This window comes from Chiloscyllium plagiosum, chromosome 11, assembly GCF_004010195.1.
Source record: "Chiloscyllium plagiosum isolate BGI_BamShark_2017 chromosome 11, ASM401019v2, whole genome shotgun sequence".
Taxonomy (NCBI): Eukaryota; Metazoa; Chordata; class Chondrichthyes; order Orectolobiformes; family Hemiscylliidae; genus Chiloscyllium; species Chiloscyllium plagiosum.
The window spans coordinates 18,949,220-18,971,464 of NC_057720.1; the positions used below are offsets into that span (position 1 = coordinate 18,949,220).

Sequence of the window (22,245 nt, forward strand, 5' to 3'; positions counted from 1 at the left end):
GAGTTCCTGGACTAGGTGGGATAGGACAGTGTCGAGGTAGGTAGAAATGAGTTCAGTTGGGCAGGAGCATGCTGAGACAATGGGTCGGCCAGGGTGGTCAGGCTTGTGGATCTTGGGAAGGGGGTAGAACCGGGCAGTGCGGGGTTCCCGGACTATGAGGTTGGAAGCTGTGGGTGGGAGATCTCCTGAGGTGATGAGGTTCTGTATGGTCTGGGAGATGATGGTTTGGTGATGGGGGTGGGGTCATGGTCAAGGGGGCAGTAGGAAGAGGTGTCCTCGAGTTGAACTATTTTATAGTTTGGGTAATGTTTGGAATCCAGTGATTCTTCTTCAGAATGGTTAGTATTAGTGTTCTGAAGAAAGTTCATTGAAGTCGAAACATTAATTCTCTTTTCTACCCACTGGTGCTGCTACATGCTGAGTTCCCTCCAACAATGTGTGTTTGTGCATTTCAAATCTCCAGCATTTGCAGTTCTTTGTTTTATCTTTGTACGTTGTTCTCTGGAAATGGGACAGGGACTCACAAGCTTCTGGACTCAGAGGTTAAAGAAAACACCCACCCTCCTGCGTTCAGGGCTGGCAACGGTTAAGATGGGACGAGTGGCCTGAACGCCTCGAGGCTGGGAGGAGGGATTCCAGCTGCTGCCGCTGGGGGGGGGGAGGGGGAAGGAGAAGCTCTCACGGAGGTCGGTGGGCGGGGCAGTGGCGCCGGAAGTGCGGTACTCTCCGGCTTCGCGGATGGTTTCCGGTGGCCGATTCAAGATGGCGCCGTGGCCGGGAGACGGGGAATGAGTGTGGGACAGACAAGGAGGTTGACTTGGTGACCACAGCCGGCCGCATTGGGGCCTGGATACTCGGGGATTTACCGGGAGCTTCTGAGGACCGCGTCGGTGGGATCGGAGGAGACAGCGAGGGATCTTGTGGAGGAGGAAAGGAGAGTTTAAATCAGAAACTGTGGGCGGGAGGGGGGGGTGGTGTCAGGTTTTTTTTAAAATCCAGGGAAGGCTTTTTACTTTTGAAACACTTCCTCGAGCCATGGCTTCGGCCTCCGGCAACGACGACGATCTGACAATCCCCCGGGCGGCCATCAATAAAATGATCAAAGAGACGCTGCCTAACGTGCGGGTGGCGAACGAAGCCCGGGAGCTGGTGGTGAGCTGCTGCACCGAGTTCATTCACCTCATCTCCTCCGAGGCCAACGAGATCTGCAACAAGTCGGAGAAGAAGACCATCTCCCCGGAGCACGTTATCCAAGGTGAGGGCAAGGGCAGGGCCGAGGCCCCGGTGGGTGGTCGTGGTGACAAGAGTCAAAGGGAACCGAGCATTGGACACGTGTTTCACACTCGGTTTAGTTATTCATTTGTCGGTTTGGTGTCTCGGATGGGAACAGTCACCTGAACCCAGTTTGTCACTCGGGAGGGAAATTGCTTTCATCAGCCCTAATTTCTCCATACCAGCCTTGAGACAAGGTAGCGGGCTTGGATTTGATAATGAGAGCTATTCTTTGCTTTGCATCTCCGTTGAACACATTCCCCAACTTAAGTAATATTTCAGATTTCGTCGTTAAGTGGTTGGATAGTTCCGAGAATGCAATTTTTTTTAAAGATTGCGGTGAAGCTTATTCTAAATGAGAGGTCGTGACAAGGTTTTAAACAAAAAACCGAAAGATCTGCAAATGCTGGAAATCCGAAACAAAAACAGAAATTGCCGTAAAAAGTCAGAACATCTGAAGAAGGATCACTGGAGCCAAAATGTCAATTCTGATGCCTCTCCATAAATGCTGCTAGAACTGCTGAGTTTTTCCAGCAATTTCTGTTTTTGTTAGTGATAAGACTTTGTTGATTGTGAAAATATTTTAAAGCCTTTTATGGATGTGAATGGTGGAGGCAATTGAGTTGTTTCCATAAGCCTGACCAACAAATTAGTTTGCTTGTACAGTTGTACAGAAATTGCTTCATAAGTGCTATTGAAAATGTGAATATTAAAGTAATAATCATGTTGAATTTTTTTCTAACTTGTGATCACCTTAATTCAGTTGTAGAATTGTTATTGAATATTCTTTGCCATACATTGAGAAATTATGATTACAAGCACATGTTCATTTGTAGTTTATGGGCAATTCTGTTTGTACTGGATGTATTTTGTTGCAGAAGGATTATGAAGATTTCAAGCTAACTTAAATAATATGAGCTTGTCTTTTGGAGAAGCTACTTCCATGGTTTAACAGTATGCTTATGAATTACAATTATGTCTTTTTTTACAAATAATGCCATAAATGCTAATGTATCAAATTGGCCAGATTCAGAAGAAGTTAGTATAGCATGTTTACATTTGTCAGTTCTATAAATATATTTCGATATTGATATGCAATCAAACCAGAATTTGTACAATTATATTTTTCAGACTACGGCTATGGCTTAAATAGAATACTGCAGGAAAGCTTATGTATGTTTAGGGTCATCGTTAGAATAATATTGGCCTGAATTGGATAATTACACAGTTAAATATAATTTATTCTGATTAATTAGGTGAATTAATTTGTTGTATTCTGTGAAAGATTCAAACCAGAACTCACTGATAGACCAGTCCATTTCTTCCTGCAGACTGACAATCAATGTGGCATGTTTCCTGGCCTTAAGATGCCATTAACTGTCTCATTTTATAACTGACTAGGTACCAGTGTCTACATTGGATGGCATGTAAATCAAAAAAAATTGTGAAAAACCCTACTGACTCTTGCAGTTGTGGATTGACCCTGTTTGGATCCTTTCTAAATGTTGGCTTCAATCAAAGCAAGTTGCCTTGTGACTTCACCCCTTCTTTAGATGGTTAAGTAAGATGAGAATATACGAGCAAACAAAAAGATTAATAAAACCAGCCAAGTTAGTTTGAACTCAAAGGCAGTTTTTCCTTTAGGTCAACCTTCCCTTGCATCTTCCAGATTCATCACTTGCCCTGAGACTTTTAATTGACACAAGATGTAAGCTATTCAGCTGGACAGGTGCCAGCAATGTTGCTTAGTGACAGTAACGTGAATGAGTAGTCAGCCATTTTCTCTCTTCACTCAAGCAACATTTACACACTGAATATTGATCAGGAATTTGTTATGTACTTAAACTCTGGTTGCTCTAGAACTGTCAGGTTCTTGTCTAGACCAAGTAATGGGATATATTCATCTTTTATTAACTTCCCTTTTCTGTGTTGGTAAATGTAGGAACATCATTTTAAGGTAAAAACCCGCTGATGATTGCTCACTATTTTTAGTGCATCTTTAAACATTTAACCTTTGAAGCCAGGTTAAGGTTCCCACTGTGCATATGAGCACAATCAAAGAGCCAATTTCGTGTTTTTCACAGACTGTTTCTTTTTCAGCTGCTTTTCAGCTGAAAGTTGTTGAATATACCAAAGGCCGTGGAAATCGTCCTGTAGAAAGACACGGTGTGAGCAAATGCAGCGTTCGTTTGTGATGAAAACAGAAAGTTTGGGTAGGTTTTTAAGAAAAACTGCCTCATGGTTTGATTCTAAAAGGCAAGTTTTTAAAAATGATAAAATACTTGATTGGGCAACTGAGGGTTTGGAATTTTTGGAAATCAGATGTTAAATGTTTTAGTAATAGCATTGATACCAAGATTAGACGAATTATTTGCTGAGCAGAAAGTGATAAATGAAACTGGAGTTTTCTCGTTTTATAGCTGCGCAAGTACTCTGCAGTTTTTGTTTGCTTTTAAAACAAAAGCCTCTTGTGCAGCAATTTGAAGTCAGTATTAAACTTCTTTTCACAAAAATACCAGTTATTGCTAAGCACAATATGCATCACCTGCACGAAATCCATATTCTAGTTCGTTCAGGATAAATAAATCAGCTCAGCTGCATGTGCAATGGCACATTCAGCATTTCTAATTATGTAATGTGCATGGAGCATTGCAAACCAATGGACCTGTATATTTTTAAAATGCTTACCATCAGTGAGTTTTTGTGTAGTTCTGGTAACAGGAACAATGGTGAATGGCCATGGAGTAGAAATGTGGCTGTCAAATTTTAGATTAGATTAGATTACTTACAGTGTGGAAACAGGCCCTTGGGCCCAACAAGTCCACACCGCCCCGCCGAAGCGCAACCCACCCATACCCCTACATTTACCCCTTACCTAACACTACGGGCAATTTAGCATGGCCAATTCACCTGACCTGCCCATCTTTGGACTGTGGGAGGAAACCGGAACACCCGGAGGAAACCCACGCAGACACGGGGAGAACGTGCAAACTCCACACAGTCAGTCGCCTGAGGCGGGAATTGAACCCGGGTCTCTGGCGCTGTGAGGCAGCAGTGCTAACCACTGTACCACCGTGCCGCCCTTGTGTAAGTGATCTCAATAGTCCTAAAATTAACTACATGGAAAGCCAAATTCAAGCATGTCAATCATAGCAAACAACTTGTAAAATTATTTGTTGGTACTACATACTGAAACACTTTTGGGAAGTTGAAATAGTTTAATTCAGCCCCTGTTTCTTTATTGCCCCGAAACATGGAAAACCATATTTCATAAGTAATCATTTAGTGTGAAACAGTGATAAATTTCCTCTTCTGACTGTATTGGTAAAGGTGAAAGATTAAATGTGTGGGTTTTTTTAGGGTTGTGTATGGAGCATGATCAATTCAAGCTGAACTTCTCATGGCTTTGTTCACTGGGCCTCTTCCCTAAGTGTGGGTTCATTTCTGTTTCTTCATAGTAGAATTGTTAGCTGCATTATCTGACATTTAACTGCTCATTGATATTGATATGACAGGAAAGGAAAAGCATCTTAGCCAGAGTAAATATACAGTAGTGTCATTGTTAGGTCTATTTCTGCCATTATAACATTGCTTGAATGTACTCTTGTCTACTACCCCAGTGACTTGGCTGTTTGCATGTACTTCTGGGTGACCTACTATATTATACCTTTTGTGAACTTGAGTCCTCAATAAAACTGCTACCCGTGTCTTAACTGCCATTAGATTCCATTTAGCTACCGCCCTTTGTAATCGATGGTTGTGGGGAAAAGGTAGGAAAGTGGAGTTTAGGATTACCTGATCAGCCAAAATCTTGTTTAGTGGTGGAGCAGACTCAATGAGTTGAATGGCCTACTTCTGCTTTATCTTATAGAGTTATGATGTGGGAGGCCTACTTTTGTTGCTAGGTAAGGAATTTATTTTTAGAACACACCTTTGTTTTCAAATCCTTTCACACCCTCACCCATCCATGTGTGTAATCTACTGCAAAGTCTTCTGGGATATCATTGCTTATCAAATTCTGGACTCTCAAACATTCTCAGGTTTAATAACCCCATCATTGATGACTGTACCCTCTATTTACTTAGGTCAGAAGGTCTGAAACTGCCTCCCCCCACCTCTGTACCTCACTTTCCTTTTTATTAAGGTGCTCCTAAAAATGAAGCTAGAAACAGTAGAGCCCAGAGACTTGTGGTGGCCTTAAAATGTACTTGTGATAAAATGGTGAGTAGAATGTTGTCTTTTATATTTAGCAAATCTAGAAACAGGAAAAGAATCAGTCATGCTTCAGAAATACAGCAACATTGTTGGACTGCACCTGGATTACATGTTTTGATATGGGAAGGGGATTTGAAATAGTGCTGGTATGGATTGCTAAAGGTTTAATAAGCAAAGAGAACCGATAGAGTCTTGAATGGTAGAGCACATTACATACCCGCAATATTACAGAGCATTGACCCACCTTTGTTGGAGTATTGTCACAATATTTCAGGCAAAACATTTGGACGTTGCATTCCATCTGGATTAGGGATTTATCCTGTTATGTTTTGATCGATTTATTGATTGATCTTTAAACTTTGTCTATATTTAATTTTAATTTCTGTCCTATATCTGGTAATTACTGAGGCCTATTAACAATTCTGTATTTCTGACATTTTGCTCTTGCTATGAAATCTGGAAGTAATAAGAAATATGTTAAGGGGCACCTTGCTATATATTTTGCACTAAGCTGGCACGTGGGTAGCGAAGACATTTTCTGTTCCTATTTTCTATTTTTTTCCTATTTTTATTTGCATTAGAACTTCTAAAGTTTTATTTTGTAGCTGGGCTTTCAAAACTAGAATCCATAGTTGTGCATATGTTCTTGAATTAAGCAACTTTGTTTTTTTTTCCTATAGTTTAAAATCCTTTTGTTCATGTGACATAGTAACAAGATATACAGAGGAACCTTGATTATCCGGCATTCGATTACCTGAACGATTAACCGAACAAAATACTGCCCGCCCATGTCCTTCTGATAATCGAGGTTCCTCTATGCTTAATGACTGTAGACTAGAATTAAACTTACTTGGAACTTATGTTATGCTATATGGTAATGTCTTGCCACTCGCAAGTTTGTTCTTCATGAATTTGCTTATCTTGCAACATTTACTGTACACTTGTGTGCTGACTGTGAATCTAGTCTTTGCTTATCCAAAGTTTAAAAGAAAAACTTACTTCCTAGTGTGAAAATGTGGGCTATGCATGTGTCACATACAGTGCTCAGATGTTCACTGTTTGCAAAAATAATAATTGGTCGTATCATTCTCTGGTAGTGCATCCTCACAAATAGCAGAACTTTGCCGTGTATTGCATGATAGCTAGCCATCTCAACTCAAGTGATTGGTTTGACTTTGTTAAGGATTTCGCTGTCATTATAGGCACAAATGTTTGAAAGTCGGTGTTGTCTGTTCATATACCCACATGTACAAACAAACAGAAATGCATAAATTGCTTACAAGTTTGTTAGTTGCTAAAATACTGCTTTCTGATGGCTTGAGGATGGTAAAGAGTGGATAATACAGTGAATGTCTCCACATCCAGCTACTTTTGATGCGAAGTATTTCAATAAAGTTGAGATTTACGACCATATTTGTGACATTTGACTGTTTTACTTTGCACTGTTAAAGAACTTGATTATTATATTTAGAATGATTGTGTTGTGACATGGGCAAACTTGCAACACAGAAATGATTTGTCCTGTGCAGTAATCTGTGAAAATCAGAGAGACCAAGAATTAATTAAACTAAAAATTAACAACTTTATTCTTAAAGTATAACAGAGAATAATTAACACTATTTACAACTCCTTCCTCTAAACTATCTTTTACTTCCCCTTTTATAATACTAGTTTGATTAAAAACCGCCGATTAAGATTTACTGAAAAATTCACATTTCAAAACTAGTCAGCTGTCAAATGTTCTCTTTGTAGATTTGCTCTCCAGATTGATGTTTTTGTCTGTGCAAACCCCTTCTGTAGACATTTCTGACTTTCCCTCCCCACCCCTTTCCGCCCCACTCCAAACAGACCCCACCACCAGGGATATATTTCCCTCCCCACCCCTTTCCGCCTTCCGCAAAGACCGTTCCCTCCATGACTACCTGGTCAGGTCCACGCCTCCCTACGACCCACCCTCCCATCCTGGCACTTTCCCCTGCCACCACAGGAACTGTAAAACCTGCGCCCACACCTCCTCCCTCACCTCTATCCAAGGCCCCAAAGGAGCTTTCCACATCCATAAAAGTTTTACCTGCACATCCACTAATATCATCTATTGTATCCGTTGCTCCCGATGCAGTCTCCTCTACATTGGGGAGACTGGACGCCTCCTAGCAGACCACTTTAGGGAACATCTCTGGAACACCCCCACCAATCAACCACACTGCCCTGTGGCCCAATATTTCAACTCCCCCTCCCACTCTGCCGAGGACATGGAGGTCCTGGGCCTCCTTCACCGCCGCTCCCTCACCACCAGACGCCTCTCCTTTTCCACCTATCCACTCCACCCTCTCCTCCTTGACCTATCGCCTTCATCTCCTCCCCCACTGGCCTGTTGTGCTCTGTGCTGCTCTCTCCCCACCCCCACCCTCCTCTAGCTTATCTCTCCACGCTTCAGGCTCGCTGCTTTTATTCCTGATGAAGGGCTTTTGCCCGAAACGTCGATTTTGAAGCTCCTCGGATGCTGCCTGAACTGCTGTGCTCTCCCAGCACCACTGATCCAGAAATCTGGTTTCCAGCATCTGCAGTCATTGTTTTTACCCCATTTCTGACTAGCAGTCTACATCTGATGGTCTTTTAGTAGTTCTCTCCCAACTGTTCAATTTTTTCTGGTCTTATACCCCCAAAGCATCAGGTTGTGTCATTGGCTTTTAAGATTGTCAGTATACTAAATTCAAACTTGATTAGAGTTTGGGTTTTTTGGGGGGTATAATTTAAACTGATTGGCCGTATTTGAATTTGTTATTGTCTTCAGGCAACCAGCTACACAAGCTACTGGACCAAAAGGTTACATTATATCTTGTTCAGAACACTTGGTACTGTCCGGTAGTTTTGATAGCTTTTAACTTTCTTAAAGGTACAGTACACCCGCATCTTCACAACACCTCCTAATCATAATAAAAAGATGGCTTCATTTTTTTATATTCTTTAAATACATTACCCTAACATTGATAAGTTTAATTTAAGTTCACCTTAATATCTTCCTATAAGACTGTACGTAAAACATTAAATACAATTCGCATCTAAACTTTATCAGTTAAATCCGCGATAACGCATCTGCGATTACTTTCTTCTGACCCGCAACATGTATGATTTTTAAATTAAAAGTCTGTAAGGTAAGACTCCAACAAAATAGTCTCATATTCTTGTCTTTAAAGCCTTCTAAGAATGTAAGCGGATTATGATCCATGTTCACAACTGTCTCTTGACACGTTGTTCGTGACATACACATTATAATGTTGTAAGGCCAGTACCAAACTCAGTAGTTCTTTTTCAGTCGTGGAGTATTTCCTCATTGGGATGTCAAGCTTCTTCGAAAAGTAACCAACTGGCAGTTCAGTCCCATCCTCATCTTCCTGGAGGAGTACAGCTCCAACTCATATGTCACTAGCATCGATGGCAACTTAAAAAGTTTTTCGAAAGTTTGGTGTAGCTAAAACTGGTTTGGTCGTTAATATCGATTTCAAATGGTTGAATGCCTCCTGGCATTGTTTTGTCCACCAAAACTTTGTGTTGTTCTTCAGCAAATCGATTAACGGTGCAGTTACATTGCTGATGTTTGGAACAAAGTTCCAATAGAATTTGCTGAGGTTGGTCGTGGAAATTCATCGAAGGTCTTCATCTTTGTGTTCCGTGGGGTCACCCTTCCATGACTGATGTTATGTCCCAAGAATGTTATCTCTGCTTTTGCAAATTCCATTTTATTTAAGTTTATCACCAGTTTTGCTTCTCGTAGTCATTCAAAGAGCTCTGCCAACTATACCGTGCGATTTTTCCAGGACTTACTAAAGATCACTACATCGTCCAAATACACTGCACAGTTTGTTAACCCAGCCACAACTCTGTTCATGAGTCTTTAGAATGTGGCGGATGCATTCTGCATTCCAAAGGGCATCACTTTAAACTGATCTAGCCCATTTGGGATTACAAACGTAGAAATTTTTTTCGCCAACTCTGATAAAGGTACCTGCCAGTAACCACGCATAAAGTCCAACTTGATGATTTAACTTGCTTGACTGACTGTCTCGATACAGTCCTCCAATCTCTGAATTGGATGTGAGTCCGATTTTGTAACTGCGTTGACCTTACGATATTCCACGCAGAATCGTTGAGTTCCGTCCAGTTTCGGAACTCCACTCACTCTGGCTTGGTTCAATGGTATCCTCATTGAGCATGGTCTCCACATCCATCTGGCTTTGAGAGGATTAAGCCGATAGGAGTGTTGTCTTATCAGAGCAGTATTCCCTACATATATTTCGTGTACAATAGCATTAGTCCTCCCCATCTGATTCTTGCATATGTCCTTGTATTGCAGTAACAAATCTTTCACCTGCGTTCTGAGACAGATAGCTTACTAACCTATCCTACTCCTCAAGGACGACTTCATTTGTTAATCTATTTTGAACACATCAAAATCCAAATCTGGATTTGATTCCTCACTCTGCAGTAACTAACACCTGATTCTCCAGTTTTTTCTCTCTAGTATAATACGATTTTGACATGTTCACATAACATACCTGATACCTTTTTTCTATCTGACATCTTCACTAGATAGTTCACCTGACTCAACCTTTTCTCAATTTGATAGGGACCACTAAACCTGGCTCTGAAGTGATCTCCTATCACTGGTAACAGTACTAACACGTCATCCCCCTCAGGAAAACGTCTCAGAGCTTTTATCTGCCACTTGCTTCGTTCTATACTGTACCCTCTTTAGGTGCTGTTTAGCTAACTCACCTACTCTGTTAAATCTCTTCCTCACCCCAGATACATAATCTAAGTGTGAGATCTCTGACTTTGGTCCTGTCAGTTTTTATTTAATTAATTTCAAAGGGCCTCTTGCTTCATGCCCAAAAAATTAACTTGAAGGGTGTGAACTGAGTAGATTCATTTGGGGCACCTTTAATGGCAAACATACGAATGGGATACCTTTAACCCAATCATTCTGGTAATCCTGACAGTATGCTGTCAACATGGTCTTCAAGGTCTGATGTCACCTTTCTAAAGCTCCCTGGGATTCAGGATGATACGCATTGTATTTAAAGTAAGCTATCCATAAGCACCTTAAACAGCCTAGCAGTAAAATTTGACCCTTTGTCTGACTAAATCTCTCTAGGTAGCCCACACCATGTGAAGAAAGCAACTAACTCCTTTACCACCTTTATTGCCTTGATACTCCGTAATGGAATTGTCTCCAGAAATCTGGTAGACACATCCATTATGGTTAACAAGTACTGGTTCCCACTTTTAGGAGGGGACCCACACAATCAATAATAATCTGAATGAAAGGTTCTTTGAATGCTGCAATTGGCAACAACGGTGCTGGTTTTATGACCTACATTTTATTGCCTTACCTACCTTTTGCTACGTATGACACGTACAATAAGAGTTAACCACATCCTGTGCATTCCAGGCCAATAAAAAATGTTTTTGTACCTTAACCTGACTCTTTCACACCTCTAGGTGACCTCCTACAGTTAGTTCATGTGCTACCAGTAATACCACCTGTCTGTTTTCTACTGGCAACACAATCTGGTGCGCTTTGGCCCATTTCTCCTCTGCACTAACCTGCTGTGGTGTCCATTTCCATCTTAGGATTCTGTATTTCAGATAATAACCCTCTGGAATATTGTCTGTCTCCTCTTTGCAGTATGCATCCACATATTATATATGTTTTATCATCTTGTCTTGCTGTTGCAAGTCTCTTAGCCTTTCAGGGCGAAGTACTTCTGTCTGACCCTCTGCCTGTTCAGGTTTTTCTTATACCGTTACGTCAAACAGTCTGCTAACTGAACCTCAACTCTTTCATCTTTATCTTTACTTTTTGCTTCGTGCTGTGACTTATGATAGTGGGATATGGTTATCACATAGTCGGGAAAATACCAGGATATTTCTGTTTTAACTCCTCAGTTTCTTGGTCTTCCTTGGGCTTCTCCACAACAAGGGATGTCACTCCCATCTTGGATCCTGTCAAATCATTCCCAAGAACAAACTGAATTCCTGGAACTGACACTCTGTCAGTCACTCCCACTGTAACTTGCCCAGTCTTGAGTTTGCACTCCAACCTGATCATACATTGGGAAAAGCTAAATTTCTGTCCATCTACCCCACAAATGACCACACTCTCTGGTAACAAATCAGAAAGCGTGTACATTCGCTCTTCCCTTACTCTGTGACTGGTTAGATCATGTATCTCTCAAAATTATAACTTCTTGTCCTCTCTCTGTTCTTTCTGAGTAAACTTTACCCACAGAGGCAAATTCTTTGTAGAGATCAGGTACTAACTCCATACCCAGCCCCTGCTGAGGCTGTGCACTCTACTGCAGTTCCTTGGCTCTTCTTGGGGTCTCCTTTACTATCTTCAATAATGTCACTGCCTAAGCTTCTTTTCCCACAGTGCCTTCCTTTTTTTTTATAGATATTTTTATTAGAAATTTAACATTTTTACAAGTTTACAAAAATAAACAAAACTCTCAGATATAAACATTGATATACAATTAGCTCAAATATACAATAGCCAAAATTTAACAAAAAAAAACAAAACAACAAAAAACAAAAAAAAAACAAACAAAACTCAACTATCTACTAATCTAACCTACAGCTAACCAGAGTATATATTTAAGTCTCTTACATGCTCGGGATGTGTTAGCATCAGATATAATAAAACCCGTATTCGTGCGGGATTCCTCCCCCGAGGGGCCCCAGACCAGCCAGTTTTGTAATCTCAATTAAATAAAAGCCCTTGTTAGGATAGCTGAAATATCTGTATTTATGTAAATCTTATGACCGGTCCATAAGCAATGTACAAGAGTGTCCACCTCTATTTTGCATTTGGGACACATTGGAGATGCTCCTGCCTTAAATTTTGCCAATCGAACCGGTGCTATATGGGCCCTATGAAGTATCTTCAGCTGGATAGCCTGGGTTCTGTTACAAATAGTAATTCTTCTAGCATTTTCCCAAATATCATTCCACGTTTCTGTGGAGATTTCTAGTCCCAGATCCTGATCCCATGTTTTAAGCAGATTATCCATATCTCCCGATACTTCATCATGTAGTAAATGATAAATAGTACTGACGGAAGATACCCCCACTGGTCGTAGGACACTACATTCTCTATCGGATTTGTAAAGACTATCTAATAACGTAGTCTTCTTCTTTATATAATCTCGAATTTGGAAGTATCGAAAGAGGTCTCCATTGGGTAATCCGAATTTCTGACGCAGCTGTTTGAAAGACATCAGGACCCCATCTTTAAATAGATCCCCTAGACATGAGATACCCCTGGATCTCCAGAGTTTAAAAGTGGCATCTGTTAACCCCGGTTGGAATCAGTGCCTTTCTTTAATGGCCAGCAATGTGACTTTACATGTCCCACCTTCTGGCAGTGAAAACCTTTTCACAGTGCCCTTCTGAAACTACTGCCACTGTAATTGTCTGTGTCCCACTCCATTACAGTGAAAACACCTGAGGCCTTTCACTTCCTTTTCACTCTCTTGGGTTTCTTTAATATGTGGTAAATTCTTACCAGTGTTCTCTACTCTTGGTTTGGTAGTGTAAGATCTCACTGTCTCCCAACTTCTATCCCTTACAGGACGAAATTCTGGCCGGAAGCTTGGCTTATGCACCAACATGTACTCATCTCCTAATTCTGCTGTCCTTCTCGCTTCCTGAACTTTCTGTTCCTCTACCTGAATACTTACCATCTCTGGAAGTAAGTTTGTAAACCCCTCTAGCAGAATAATCTCTCGTGGAGCCTCAAAGGCCCTATCTCTTTTGAAAGCACGCACTCTTCTTTCAAAATGACTGTTTAATTCTTTCGAACTCAACATAAGTCTGACCTGGTTCCTCCTTTATGTTTCTGAACTGCTGTCTATATGCTTCCGGGTACCAATTCATAAGCACTTAAAATAGCCTGTTTAACCACTTCATAATCTCTTAACATCTCATCTGACAGTGTGGCAAATACCTCTGTCTACTAGTTTAGTCTGAACTAGCATTACCTATAAATCATCGGACCACTCCAACTGCCTAGCCAAGTTTTCAAATGAAATAAAGATGGCTTCAACATCTTTCTCATCAAAATGTGGCAGAGTTTTGACATATTTATATATATCACTACCTTTTCATGTCCATTCTGTTAATGGCCTTTTTCTTTCCTTCTAAACTTTCTTGGCAAATTTGAGAATCATCTTCAAAACCTAGAATGTCTTTAACAATTTTAAGAGCCATTTCTCTCTCTTTTAATTTAATCAACCACAAGTCACCAAAATTAAACAAATTGCCTCACCTATGTTTTATTTAAAGATCTGGGACACTAACCTTACAAGCATTTAAATCTGGAATTTTTTGTACCCCCAAATCTAGTCAAATCTATCTAAACCAGTTCAAATCCCAAATCCAAGACTCAAACTGTTCAAAGCGCGGACACCCCCCCCCCCAAAAACATGATTCAAATCCGAACCACGAGTCCCCCAAACTGTTACGACACCGGTAAACCCTCCTGCTTAATTTAAACCTGCAACACAGAAAGATTTATCCTGTGCAGTAACCTGTGAAAATCAGAGAGGCTAAGAATTATGTAATGTTAAAATTAACAACTTTATTTCTGTAACAGAATAATTAATTAACAACTGTTTGCAACTCCTTAAAGGTACAATCTTTTATTTTCCCTTCTATAATACTAGTCCAATAAAAAAAACCCCGATTTAAGATTCGCTGAAAAATTCAAATTTCAAAACCAGCCAGCTGTCGAATCGTCTCTTTGTAGATTTGCTCTCTAAGTCGGTGTCAATGTTTTTCTCTGTGCAAACTCCTTCTATAGACAGGTACCTCTCAGACAGTTCTGACTAACAGTATACATCTGATGGTCTTTTGGCGGTTCTCTCTCAACTGTTCAATTTTTTCCAGTCATATAGTACCAAAGCATCAGATTGTGTCATTGGCTTTCAAGGTTGTCGAATTCGTATTTTCTGGGGGGGTGCGGGGCAGAGTATAACTTAAACTGATTGGCCATATTTGAATTTATTTTTGTCTCCAGGCAACCAGCTACCCACGCTACTGGACCAAAGGTTACATTATATCTTGTTCAGAACATTTGGTGCTGTCAGGTAGTTTTGCTAGCTTTTAACTTTCTTAAAGGTACAATGCACCCACATCTTCATAATAATTAACTGATTATTTTCTTACATTTGGATATTGCACATCTTAGTATTTTACAAGACCCATAAAGAACATGATGATTTCATTGCACGTTTGATAGAGAAACTGTAGGCCATGGTGTAGGCCCTTCATCTACTTCTCAAGTTTTGCAAGCTCCTTGAAGTATAATACCATATGTAGAAAGTAACAAAGCATTGTTACGGTGAGCTTTTTTTCAGCTGAATATCAAAAAGGCAAGTTTGGAAAGATGAAACAAAATTTTGAAGATACTTATATTAGAAATATGAAATCATTTGAAAGTAACCTTAATCAAATTTGATGCAATAAATGCTTTAAGCAGTAGATGTAAAATTGACGTAAACTGGTGTAAGGCTGTTTGATTTGGTTTTAACTTTAGCAGACACAATTTAAATCTTCATTGAGTAGTTCAATATTTCCCTACCCTTTACTTGACAGCCATTTAAATTCACTCAGTGTATTAATCCCAAGGGTTCTTATGGCACAGTGTACTTGCCTCTGGGCCAGCAAGTTGGGGTTCACATACTACTTGTTATGGAAGTATATGTAACGTGTCTGACCAAGTTGGTTAAATACTTACAAATTACTCATGGGTGTTTATAATGTTGTTTATTGATATCTGCATAATTAACTTGTTGCAATTCTGGGAATTAAATTGCATGATACTTAGAGCTGACTTCAGTTAGCTGATGATGGATGCATACAAATTATAGCTGTTGATGGGGACAATTACATCAAAATACAAATATGGTTTAATCAAATAAATCCTTGTTTGTTTTTAAATGTATGCAGAATACGTATAGCCAACCATTTTTGCCAGATGATTTAGTGTGTTCTTCTGCTTCCAGAGGTATTTTCTGAGGTACTAATAACCATCTTTTAAACTTGTCAGCAGCTTTCATTTTGTTATCTGTAAAAAAAACCATGGCTGAGGGTGTAGATTAAATTCAGACCTGCAAGTGCAATATTTTTATATCTGCATGTATGATTGGGGGTCAAACAGTGTTTGCAGCCTTAATTTTAAACACTTATTTGATGTGCCCTCTTTTTGTTTTTGCCTTGGTTCTAAGCTGAGATAACTTCATTAGTTTAAACACTATTTCTGAAGATACTTTCACATGTTGAATTGCAGAACTGATGTTTATATTTGCTGTATTAGCACAGTATAGTGTGGGTTTCTCATTTAGTAGTGCACAAGGCAGTAACTATAGAAGGCTTTGTTCTTTTCTCAAGCTAGATTCTGCTTTGCTAAATCACAATAAACTCCTGCCAGATTCTTTATTATGTTTAGCTGAATAATGCTGATGCAGTAAATCTACGTAACGTCGATTTGCAATTGGCCTGATGGTTTCTCGTGCAAACAAACCGATGTGTTGCTGATTTGATCTGATGTGAGTTTTAGTATGCAGTGATAACACTCTTTGATTCCAATATTGTATGTGTATACACTGGATACATCGCTATTTTCTGTATTTATTTATTTATCTTAACTGGAAACACATTTCAATTCCTGATTATGAACTCTTCCTAAGTAAAATTTTGCTCTTCCTTGATGTGCCATCAGATCTGCAACAAAAAGTCACATTGGCCCAGGGCAAGGTTAATGAAAGTGAGCAGTTGCTATTTTGCCACCTTTACCCTTCTGATTTTGTAGCTCGAGAATTTGATACAAATGCAGATTAATGTGGGAATTCTAAAATTGTGCTCTGTCATTCACTGCTCTGCCAAAGAGTGTGCTGTGGACCTCGCCATTATCGGCAGATAGTTAAATGAATAAATTTGATGAGAACCGCCTCTTTATGTGCTCTCATCACTAGAAGCCTCTTTAAAAGTGAAGCCTTGTTTATTGAGGTATAATGGGCTTTTAATGATATCATTAATAATCCTAAGGCAGCAGTCATCACAGATGGTACTAAATCGGATAATTTTAGTATTGGGAGATATCGTCGACAGGGGTATTGTCTTTCACCGCTATTATTTACCTTGGCAAATGAGCCGTTAGCTGAGGCTATCAGGAAGAATCCTCAACGACTGGCGCCAAGGATGGGAATGGGGGAGCAGAAGATCGCCCTATACACTGATGATGTCCTCTTGTTCTTGGCCAATCCAGAGGTGTCCGTTCCTTGATTGATTCAAAAAATTAATTTATTTGTCAGTTTTTCGGGATACAGGGTCAACTTTACAAAATCAGAAGCCGTGCCGGTCAGGGGATTAGTGGAAGTGCCTGATCTGAAGGATGGAATGCAGTTCCCATTTAGATGGTTATCAAAAGGTTTCTTTATATTTGGGAATTTTTATCAGCCTACCTTCCTCCAGCTGTATAAAGCTAACAATGTACAATTACTGGAGAGGATAAAGCAGGATTTGCAGCGGTGGGAGGGATGACCGCTATCATGGTTAGGCTGAATAGCCCTGATTAAAATGAATGTTCTTCCTCGCTTGTTGTACCCCTTATGAATGCTCCTGTTTTGCTGCCCAGACAAGTGTTATGGAGGCTCAGTGGTTGGCTAGGCTCCTTTATTTGGTATCGTAGGTGCCCTCTAATTAAATTCATTAAATTGCAGCTCCCGCAGGGTGATGGGGGAGGTATACCTTCCAAGCTTGAAGAGAAATCAAGTAAGCGTCCTGTTAGTATATGTAGGTGACGAGGTACGGGGGGATTTGGCCTGACGTTGAAGCCTCGTAGTTGAGATGTCCCCTAGCTAATCTATTACTCATGGATAAGATGGAATCCGTGATCGAGTAGTGTAAGAACTCGAATCATTTTAAATATGGTGAAAGCCTGAAGGATAATGAAGCAAGATGAGAGCAATTGCTTAAGACCTCACCATTTACCCCATTGGTGGGAGCCCAAGGATTTAAACCTGGGGCAATGGACTCCGCCTTTAGGCTATGGGAGAATAAGGGAATCTCTTGTTTGGCAGATTTATTTGAGGGAGAGGTCTTGATGTCATTTAGCCAACTGTCAGAAATATGGATTGTCTAATAGGGACCGTTTCTAGTACTTTTAAATAAGGGATTATATACAAAGGAAGATCATGCTCCTGGCTCAGCCTTACAAGTCAGACGTGGAGAAAAGAGTTCTCTGATGTACGGGCGCTCCTTTAATTAGTTACTTTGAATCGCTTACAGAAGGGGCATGCCTTAGGAGATGTGGAGAGACTCTGCAGGACTTTAAATCGGGAACTAGGAGAGGATGTTTCATTGGAAACAGGAAATTATATGGAAAGATGTAAAGAAAATCTCAATATGTAACAAAGCGCAGTCCATGCAATTGAAGATTTTACACAGGGCTCAAATGGCACCAGAGAGGTCAGCTAAGTTCAAGAGAAGAGCATCTCCAGGATGTCCCAAATGCAAAATTAGTATAGGCACACTCACACACTACTATTGGTCATGTTGCAAGATCTGAAGATACTGGAGTACCATACCTACTGGAGCAGAAGGAAGTCCTGGGAATTGAAGTCAAAGTGGACCCGGCATTTCTTTTTCTGGGGTTGCCAGATTTGCCCACTCTGAGGGAACATAGGAAGAGACAGTAGCATTCCAAACCACCGTGCGAGGAAGAACATTTTAATGAATTGGATGTTGGAAAATACCCTTATGGGGTGGCGCAGGTTGTTGATTGAGCATCTCCCCAAGACTAACTTACAAACATGGTGCACCACAAAACAGAGCAATTTCATAAGACATGGTGGCCCTTCTAAATTATACTGACGCAGACTTATCGGCAATATTAATTAGGGCCGTGATATACCTGTGGGAATCAGTTTGGGTGCCTGTGGGGCCCTCGAATGGGGAAGCTGGGGAAAACAGTACGGGTAGAATGACTGGTGCTCCCAAGGGTGGGAACTTCAGTGGAGGTGTGATGAGTGAAATAGAATAAGGTAATGTGATATAATTTAGTTTAAGTTCAGCTTAATTTAATTTTTATTTAAAGTTAAGTAGATATGTTGTTCTGGTAGAATAGTAAGTAGTTTATTATTAATATTATTGTGATATGACATTGTACTAACACTGTCTTGTCTTTTGGGTTTTTTTATATATAGTTGTTTTGTAACTGATTTGAAAAAGTTTTTAATAAATATATTTATTTTAAAAACAGTTGAAGGCACAGCTTCCAGTTGAGAAAGTTGTATATGGTATGAGCAGGTGGGGAAAGTGTGAAGTTTTGGGTTGCTAAGGCTCAGTTAGCATGACTTCGATCAGATAAGAACTTGCAGTAAACAGTGAGGTGCTGGAGGCAAGGGTATTGGGTTAACAGGATGAAAAAGCATTCATTATGTAAAGGCAGTTAACAAGGTGTAAAAGGATTGATTATTCAAATTCAGTTTAACAAGGTGAAAAGTATTCAATATGTGAAGCCAGTTCAGGTTAAGAACATTCATTGTATAACAGCAGATGGCTTAATCTCTACTGTTGACACTCGCTGATTGTAACGGTCACTCAATCAATATGAATGTTGCCTTATCTGGAAGCTGCTCACTCTAAGTGACTATATAATTCATTAAGAATCTGCTGTTTGAGAGAAGACTGAGAACTCATGTCTCTGTGCACATGGGTGGTTGTCTGTCTCCCTCCAGGGCCCGGAATAAAGACGAAGGAGGTAAAACTATACTGTCTCTCGGAGCATTTTGCTTCGACTGATAAGCGGACAGGGAAATGGGATGACAATATTGGCATAGTCAGCAGGATCCAAACGAATACTTACGATCGGACGGTGTCAGTGATCACCCGGAACACCAGTGTCATGAGACGGATGAGCCCACATGGTAGGATTGTAAACTTTGGTCCCTCTCAATATTCCTGTGTGTCGGAAACGGTCTCCTTGCTCAATTGCTCTCTATCCTTCAGACTCCTTGAATGGTAATTAGTTCAATTGAGAGACAGTTTCAAAAGCGCACTGATAAACAGAGGTTCGAGTCCTCTGCGCTGTATTGGGGTGTGGTTCCTCTGTTTAAGTGGGGTTTGAGTTCTGTGTTTAATCGAGATTCGCGTTCTCTGTGTTTAAGTGAGGTTCGAGTTCTCTGTGTTTACTTGGAGTTCGAGCCCCGTGAGGAGTAAAGTGAGAAAGAGGTTAAAGTCCCCTAATGGCGAGGTTGAGGCTCTGCGAGTCTTTGTTCTGGGGGAAGAGAGTGGCTAGGATTGTGGCGCCATGTGGTCTGCTGCAAGGGCTTTCTCTTTTTATAAATGTTATTTCAGTGAGAGGATACAAAAAAAAGTGAGAAACGCTGAAATTAAGGTTGTGCTAATACTTGGATTGAAAAGGAAAGTTTCAATGTAAATTGTGCCATGCTAAGTGTGTTTGATTTTTAAAAATTTTGGTTTGTTAAAATCCTGGTTCGGAAAATCCTTTTGAGTAGCTGTTTTGCCTTGTTTGAATTAGGATCTCAATTCAGTATGTTTTGTGGGCTATGTAATGGGGCAGATTTTGTTTTTACATTGAAATTGTACAATATTATGTTCTTTTCAAAATTATCAAACTGGTAACCTTAAAACAAATTCAGTGCCTTGAGACCCTGATTTGTTTGAAATTCTATAATGTCTGTCCAAAAGATAACAGTTGGGTCAGTGGTCATGCTTCAGCCAAATGAGAGTACTGTATTAAAATAAAATATTTTTATTGCAGAGTGTTCACAAAAAGAGTGCATTTGAGTTTGATGTTTTGTTAAGATTTCAGAGAATATTAGAAGTTGAGGCTGAGCTGTTTAAATTCTTTCAATTATTGTTAAGACTTCATTGGCCATCCTCTTATTGCAAATTCAAAGACTGTTGATCTCTACCAAAGTTGCCGCTGTAATTCCAACTGTTTTATTTGGGAAGTTTCATTTGGAGAAAATATGTTCAAATGTTCTGCATTTGTTTCCCACAAATATTTGAGATTTAAATCTGAATTGAAACTGCCTCTTCAATTGCTAAAGCACAGAAAATATTTTGTTATTGTCTTGCTTTTCCAGACTTTCAAAATACATTTCCTGAATGCTTTCACATTAGCCAAGTGTTAATTTGTGAAAGGAAAATAATTTTTGAATAACCTGAATGGGGTCCTCAGAGGGTTTGATTTTAGGACCATTTGATTGTTGTTTATAATTGACTGAATTGTTTAGGCAGTACAGTTTAGAAGTTTATGGATTGTTTAAAACTTGATAATGTCATAAATAGTGAACAGAGTAACAGACTTCAAGACGGCTGAAAATGTTGAAATAGGCAGACACAATCTCGTGTAGATAAATGTGACCATCTTCATACTGATAACCACCTTGGCAAGGAAAGAATGAGTGAGGAAATGCAAAGACTTCCAGCAGTTAACATCATCTCTAGAGTTTCTCCATTCACATGTAAAGCATGCCTTCGGACCACCACCCACCCCTCCACAACCTGATCCAACGGATTCAATCAGCTCCTCAGCCATGAGCATGAAAAGTTAAGAAGCCAACAACAGTGAAGACGAAGTCGGTATGCTTTTTGTAAGTGGCCTTCCTACAGACATTAAACCACGTGAGCTTTACCCTGTTTTTCGATTGTTTAAGGGATATGATGGTTCACTGATCAAGCTAACATCACAACAGCCAGTTGGCTTTGTTAGATTTAACAGCAGAGCAGGAGCAGCAAACAATGCTGCATTCACCTGGCCTGCTGCTGCACTGCACACTCGGATGCGTTGGTATCCTCCTTCTGAAGCATCTCCGGAAGGATGGAAGTCTTGTCAATTTTGTGAAGTATTTAACTGCCCTTATCCAAGAATTCAGATTTCTCTGAGGAGTGGTCTACAAGGACAAACTGAATGTTGTTTTCAGGTTAGACTTTATTGAAGGAGATTTTGGAGAACTAGCTCATTTCCTCTCGACTTGGAGGGGATGGAGTAGTCACTGAAGATTGTGAATTTAAGAACTTTACTGGTGAATTTCTTTTCCACGTGGGAGGATCCTAGAAATTCTATTTACTGCACAGACTAGTAATCTGTTGTTATAATAATTGTTTGCTGTGTGTCAATAACATGCTGGTTGTCGGAGTCCTGTGAAAGCTGGTAGTGCCATCTAGCTGGTTATCATGAAATGATAAAAGGAGAGAATGAGAAAGTTTATAAGAGTCATAGAGATGTACAGCATAGAAACAGACTCTTCGGTCCAACCAGTCCATGCCAACCAGATATCCCAATCCAATCTAGTCCCACTTACCAGCACCCAGCCCATATCCCTCCAAACCCTTCCTATTCATATACCCATCCAAATGCCTCTTAAATGTTGCAATTGTACCAGCCTCCACCACTTCCTCTGGCAGCTCATTCCATACACGTACCACCCGCTGTGTGGAAAGGTTGCCCCTTAGGTCTCTCTTATATCTTTCCCCTCTCACCCTAAACCTATGCTCTCTAGTTCTGGACTCCCTGACCCCAGGGAAAAGACTTTGTCTATTTATCCTATACATGCCCCTCATAATTTTGTAAACCTCTATAAAGGTCACCCCTCAGCCTCCAACGCTCCAGGGAAAACAGCCCCAGCCTGTTCAGCCTCTCCCTGTAGCTCAGATCCTCCAACC

At 40.3% G+C, this 22,245-nt stretch overlaps 1 protein-coding gene across 1 annotated transcript in view; it reads left to right on the plus strand.

Moving 5' to 3' along the window:
* Positions 1-712: 712 nt before the first annotated feature.
* dr1 (down-regulator of transcription 1) overlaps positions 713-22,245 on the plus strand; it is a 33,459-nt gene continuing 11,926 nt past the window's right edge. The window contains exon 1 of the mRNA XM_043698824.1: positions 713-1,255. Within this exon, the coding sequence (XP_043554759.1) occupies positions 1,036-1,255 (220 nt within the window). The 5' untranslated portion in view covers positions 713-1,035. The remainder of the gene's footprint in view (positions 1,256-22,245) is intronic.